Source organism: Mastomys coucha, unplaced genomic scaffold, assembly GCF_008632895.1.
Source record: "Mastomys coucha isolate ucsf_1 unplaced genomic scaffold, UCSF_Mcou_1 pScaffold5, whole genome shotgun sequence".
In the NCBI taxonomy this organism is placed as follows: domain Eukaryota; kingdom Metazoa; phylum Chordata; class Mammalia; order Rodentia; family Muridae; genus Mastomys; species Mastomys coucha.
In genome coordinates this window covers 80,151,824-80,157,823 of record NW_022196911.1, presented here as the reverse complement: position 1 = coordinate 80,157,823, position 6,000 = coordinate 80,151,824, and the positions used below count along the sequence as shown (strand labels likewise).

Here is a 6,000-nt window from a genome sequence, read left to right as displayed (position 1 = left end):
GCACTAGAGAATTTGGATATTTAGCTGGAGGGAAGTGGAACACTGGTAGTGTCAGAACATAAGGCAGGCCAAGGGCAGCACTGGTCAGCTATCCTGTTCTTATCCTGTTCATTCTTAGCAATTTCAGGAGACAAAGGCTAGCTGGTACCGTAGAGCCAAGGAGGGGCTTGTCGCTTCTCTGGCCCCTGTAGTCCTGCTGAAAGTGGGACCAGATAATGGGTGGCTGGGCATGGATTGAAATGACAAACAGTGGCTCTTCTACAAATGTGGAGGTTTATTTCAACAAAACGTGAAAAGAGTGCATTGGACTGAAGCCCCTGCTCGTTGGCGTGTGTGTCCATCGAATTCTCACTGACACAAGTGAAGGCTGCTTTGTGAACAAGTGGACAGATAATATGGCAATCTCAGTTCAAGCAAGTCTGGGTCAATACATCATTCATCCTCCCTCAGTAACCTTGCATGTGTAATGGGCTGTGAGACCATCAGACTGCTCATGTGCTGTGGCTCTGACTTCTCCATATGAGATGCCCCGGTCCTGGGGATGGGGCAGCAGGGAAAAGGGAGTTATACAAGCACAGCCCAATTCACCTCTGAAGAAATGGTAGAACAGGCCTCCGGGAAGACAACTTTCATACCACCAGGGGTGTGTGGGATTGGATGTGCTGTAGCAAATGTGGAGGCTGGAGACAAATCCCATCCTTACCTATCAGGTAAGCAAGTAACCAGGGGCCAGGGAGCTTCCTTCTGGACTGAGGATGCTCCCCACCTGATCCAGCCCTGGCCCTCCTGTTCCTTCCACCAGGGCTTGTAGGGGTGGAGCAACTTGCATCTATAGTCCCTTGGATGTCCACTTGCAATGTGGCACTACTGAGAAGGTCCTCTGGAATATCTGCTTGAGGTGCTCCTGAAGGGGAGGTCAGCTCTTTTCGTGGAATCCAGGTTAAGGCTCAGACTGAAGTACTCACTCGAATGGTTTCTGTGGCAGGCATCCTTTTCTTCCTTGATCTTCAGCGACAGATGTATTAGTCATAAAACAGAAACTGGATGTTACACCAGCTCTAATCATCTCCATTTTTGCTTTAGGAACACAAATGGTGAACCATCAGCTGCTTTCTTGGGCAAATGGGTTGTTAAACTCTTCAGGCCACCCCTGAGGAGGACATGTTGCTGACCATGGAGGGCCCAGAAAGTCTGGAAACACCAGCACCGAGACTGAACTGTAAGGTATCTTAAAGGCAGGTGAATTCTTGTTCCCTGGAAGCCTCTAACTTCAGGAAGGCCAGTCTCTGGTGCTGAAAGCACAGGTGCCATCAGGTGGGTGACCTGCCATACCTTCTGCCAGGAATAGGCATGGCCCCACAGTGACAACCTGTCCCCAGAAGAGACTTCTCCTGTCTTGAACGACTCTCCCCTATCACCAACAGGAAAGAGCCTCTTCTTAGCTCACCCCTCAGGATCCGGCACTGCCTGCCTGCCTGCCTGCCTCCATCCACCCACAGAGGCTAGGGCCCTGACACACAGGCCTTTAGCTCCTAGGTATAGTCACTATGTGACTACACAGTGATAAGGAAGGTGGTGGCAGGTTAACTATCTCCCCAGGGATACTGAGACTGAAGGTGGTCGGGAGTGTTTGACCAGGAACAATGACATGGTCTGGGTTTGAGCCTGCTTGTTAGATCATGGCTTTGCCCTCATCCCTGTGTTCTCACAGGCCTGTGACAGATTTTCTGCTCTGACATTTCTCATAGCTATCTTGCTGTGGTGAGATGGGACTGTGCCTCTCCAGTGCCTGGTATGTGCTTGGCTGCACGTGGGGTAGTGATCGATGGACTTCCGTCTCCTCCTTCCTTAGCCCCAGCCCTCCCCTGCTGCCTGTGGCTGTGGCTCATGGGGCGGGGGCTGCAGACGCTTGGACACTGTTCACATGACCCTATGTTGGGGCAGACAGGACAGGAGGGCAGTCCTGCTTTAGTCTAGTAAGACCTCATGGTACAGGCACGTACCTTTCATTGCCTTCTCAGTCCTGTGCATGGAAAGAGGACTGTCATCATAGCTGGGCTAATAAATACTGAATCGGGTATGTGTGACTGGGCTTTGTGATCCTATAGCCCAGGATGTCATGCAGAGCCTGAAACACTCAAGGGGAAGCAAATGCCACTGACTCCAGTCCCAGGCCTCCGGTGCCTTCTCATTACAATGGTCTCAGATGGGAGAGGCAGCCCTAGCTCTCTGCTCCGGAGACAGGGCAGGGATGGATGGGAAGCTCCTCCTACGTGGAAGGGGAGTCCATAGTGGAGAGGATCCTTACAACTTCTGCTCGCTGAGTGGGTGAGATGTGCTGGGTCATATGGACGATGGAATCCATGGCAACTTCTGGATTGGCCTGCACCAAGCTGGAGAGAAGATTAGGGATTGTGAAGATAAGATGGGTAGAAGGGTCCTGACTGGCCTGCCTAAAGAACAGCCAGACAGGTATGCTAACAGGGCAGGTACTGTACGCATTGTACTCACCACGGCATGGACTTCCCTATGTTCAAATGTAGCTTGGAAGCTAGGGAGCAGTATAAAATGAACTAGAAAACAGCTCTCTACGTTAGAAAATAATGAGCAATTAAAAAATAACCCCCCAAAGAAAAAGTGATGGGGACACACTGATAGCCGGCACAAAGGGCACCTCCTAGACACACAGAATAATGGTGCCAAATGTCCCCAAAGCAAACTATAAAATAGGGTTAGTAGGAATAGGCTCCATCAATAATGAATATAGAAATGTATCAGGGAAGACAGGAGCTCTTGCTTGCAGAACAGTTACTTCTGAGTGAAGTATAACTGTGGAAGGCAGAGTCCAGATCAAGGAGCAGCTTGGCTAGGCAATGGAATTTTAACATCAGGGGTCAGATGATCTTTGGGTGCCTTTCAGTGGGGTGGCCAGAATATTGCATGTATGACAATATGGCCATAATGCAGAACTTGAATCACAAAGAAACATCAGATAACCTAAAATAAGAATGTTCTACAAACGGAAGACTGGGGCTGGAGAGATTGCTCAGTGGTTAGAGCACTGACTGCTCATCTAAAAGTCCTGAGTTCAATTCCCACCAACTATATGGTGGCTCACAACTGTCTGTGATGGGATCTGGTGTGTCTAAAGACAGCATCGGTGTACTTACATACATACATTAAATAAATGAAACAAACAGAAGGCCAGGGCATGGCAGTGCAGAGGATTCTCACGTGCTCCAGCACAAAGCCCAACCACAATCATGGGAACTCCATAAAAGCATTTAGTCAGTAGCCTACTAAAGGTGATCACTTTACTGCAGCCACCTAGGAGAATGTTCTGTCCTTAGAGAGCCAGCATACAATGTAAGGTGCACATATAAACAACAGAAGAATTGCTAGTTCCAGCTCTTACTTTTAAGACTTTTTTTCTAAGTAATATATTTTCAAACAGTTTTACGGATACCTCCCTAGGAGATGTCCGCTTTCCCTCCTTCTAGAATCATCTACTTGGTTTGAATATCTGTACCTAGAGTGAACACAGGAGTAAAAGTGTCCTGACACAGGAAGCTGTGTCTCAGGGCTGTGCCTGTATCTGTGGGTCAACTACAACAGTTCCAGACAGGGGAACCACAGAAATCAGGCCAGCATTATCTCATAGTTTATTCTAAACTTTTTAGAGAAGTTAGTCCCCAGCCTCGAGGACCCTCCTGGTGGCCTCACCTGCGGATCTGCTTGAGGACATAGTCCCTGCTGATGTATTTGATATTTTCCTCTATCACAGAGCGGACGCCATCTTCCTCTGTCAGTTGCTTCTCCAGCCACTCCACCAGGTCCTTATTATTGTCCCAGACGTAAGCCTGCAAACACGCGAGTCTTGGTCAAACCCCAGGGACCAGGCCCAAACACCCAACTGTCTAGTATCCCAGAAGCTTTCTTGATGTACAGACGCTGTTTACCATTCTCCTTTTCTGTGTGGCTGGATGTGCAGAGGACAGGTTCCCGGCGGGAAGCTGCCTTCATCTGTCTGTCTTCCTTTGACCGTCAGATGCTCACATGGGAGTCTGTCCTGTCAGGCTCTCATCTACTGTTCTACAACAGGTCTGTGTGGAGCAGGGTACTTGGATGTGACCAGGGGAGAAGGTGTGTATATGGCTGTTTCTTTTTGGAGGAGCAGAGACACTGATCCTCAACGGCTATTCCAGTCCTAGCAAGATGTGGCAGACAGGGCTTCAACTGTGCCTTAGCCCTCTAGCTGGGGAAGCCTGCTGTGCCTGGTAAAGACACTTGGGAGCAAGGCTTAGAGGACAACACACAATACAACTTGGCTGCTGATACGGGGGAAGTCTTGGTGCTACAGTACTGCTGCCAAGCCAGAGAGCCACCCCACTTCATGAGCTCTGAGAACACCTCAGAGGGTCAGGAAGTCTGAAGCCCTCAGAGCCTCACAGCCCACCCCTCACCTCCTTTCTTTCAAGATCATTTAGCTGAGTATTTGTGAGGCAGCTGACTACATAATAACTCAGGAGTGTGTTCGAAGCCTAATAGCCTTCTCCTGGCTCTCTTCTCTCATTTCTTTACAAATCATTTAGGAATCGTTTTGTTAATGGTTTCCGGAAAACCAAGTACCACCATTAGGGCTCATTCATATTTATGTCATTTTGTTTGGGTAATTAACCACAAAGCTCATCATTTAAAGGTGCGCTACCCTTTTCTGTTATCACTAACGAAGTCAAAGTCAGAATGACAATGAGTTTGGCGCTGTAATTTAATAGGTGGGTACCGAAGGGACTCTGAGGCTTATGTTGTGGCTTCAGGAAACCCAGATACAAGCAAAGCCACAAAAGCCACAGCTGTAACCTCAGGGCCTACCCAGTGTAGACTGAACATTCTAAGCAGCAGCATCTGGCACTAGAAGGACACTGGGTTGTCTTCTAACAGATACCATGCTTTAAAAGTACCATTTATTGCTAGGCGTGGTGGCTCACACTTCATCCCAGCACCTGTAAGGCTAAGTGAGGCAGGAGGACAGAGGGTTAAGGCCAGCCTGGGCTACACTGAGACAAGGGTACTTAGTGAGACTGTGGTGTCCTTTCAGACTCATATCCTCCCCTGACTGAGCTGGTGAGCTGGCTGTTTACTGTGGCTGGATGGCACGTTCCTACGACTACGGAGCAGTAAAGCCTTTTCCGCAGCCTGTCTCTCTCTTTTCCCGGCTCCAGATTTGCTCACTGTGGGCATATCCGATGGAGGTCAGCTCTCCTCACAGAATGAGCTGGGAACTCCCCTCTTCTGTGTAACTCCTCTGAGTGTCTGCAACAGGGAAAACTGCTGCAGACTCTGCTGACCAGGAGGTGCCTCACTCATGCGGTCCAGCTTATAGCTGGCCCCAGATGAGTGAACACGCCTGGACTCTAGCCACTGCCATCTTTATAAACCTGGCCATTTCCTCAGTGGTGATGACAAGTTCTCTGTGGCTTGAGGACTGCACACCTTCCCCAACTTAGGAGGATTTGGTGGAGAGGGGTGCAAGAAAATAAAACAATAGCAGCTTTAGCTTCAGAAGGAAACCAAACAAAACCCAACTAGATTCACTCAGGAGTCCCAACGCCTTTAGTTTAGGAGAATATTTAATACTCTTATTAATCATTTTTAATCCGTTTGCTTTTAATTAAGAAACAGCATGATGCTTTGCTATCAACATATGCCAGGGAGCAGATTAATTGTGGCTTAAGATAACTCTCCTTGATTGGTGTAATGCATTAGCTAACGAGATGCCAGCTTCTAACGATGCTCACACACTACAGTGGAGAAAGTCAGCTACCCTCTAGAGTAAACACTCCTGCCTTCCCCTCCTGCAGCCACAAGCTACTGTAGGTGTTTCCACATTTTATAACAGTTCCCAGGCAGAACTACAGCACCACATTCCAAACTTTTAGATGCTTAAAAATATGGGCCCTGTGCATGAAACATGCTGTTTATTCAGAATACAACTGGATG

The 6,000-nt window shown here is 48.5% G+C and overlaps 1 protein-coding gene across 6 annotated transcripts in view; it reads right to left on the bottom strand.

Annotated features, from left to right (window-relative positions):
- Positions 1-254: 254 nt before the first annotated feature.
- Acaca (acetyl-CoA carboxylase alpha) overlaps positions 255-6,000 on the bottom strand; it is a 268,630-nt gene continuing 262,884 nt past the window's right edge. For all 6 annotated transcript variants that reach the window (XM_031350925.1, XM_031350927.1, XM_031350930.1 and 3 more), the window contains 2 exons: positions 3,724-3,860; positions 255-2,393 (listed from right to left, as the gene is read on the bottom strand). In XM_031350925.1, the coding sequence (XP_031206785.1) occupies positions 2,270-2,393; positions 3,724-3,860 (261 nt within the window). In that variant the 3' untranslated portion in view covers positions 255-2,269. The remainder of the gene's footprint in view (positions 2,394-3,723; positions 3,861-6,000) is intronic.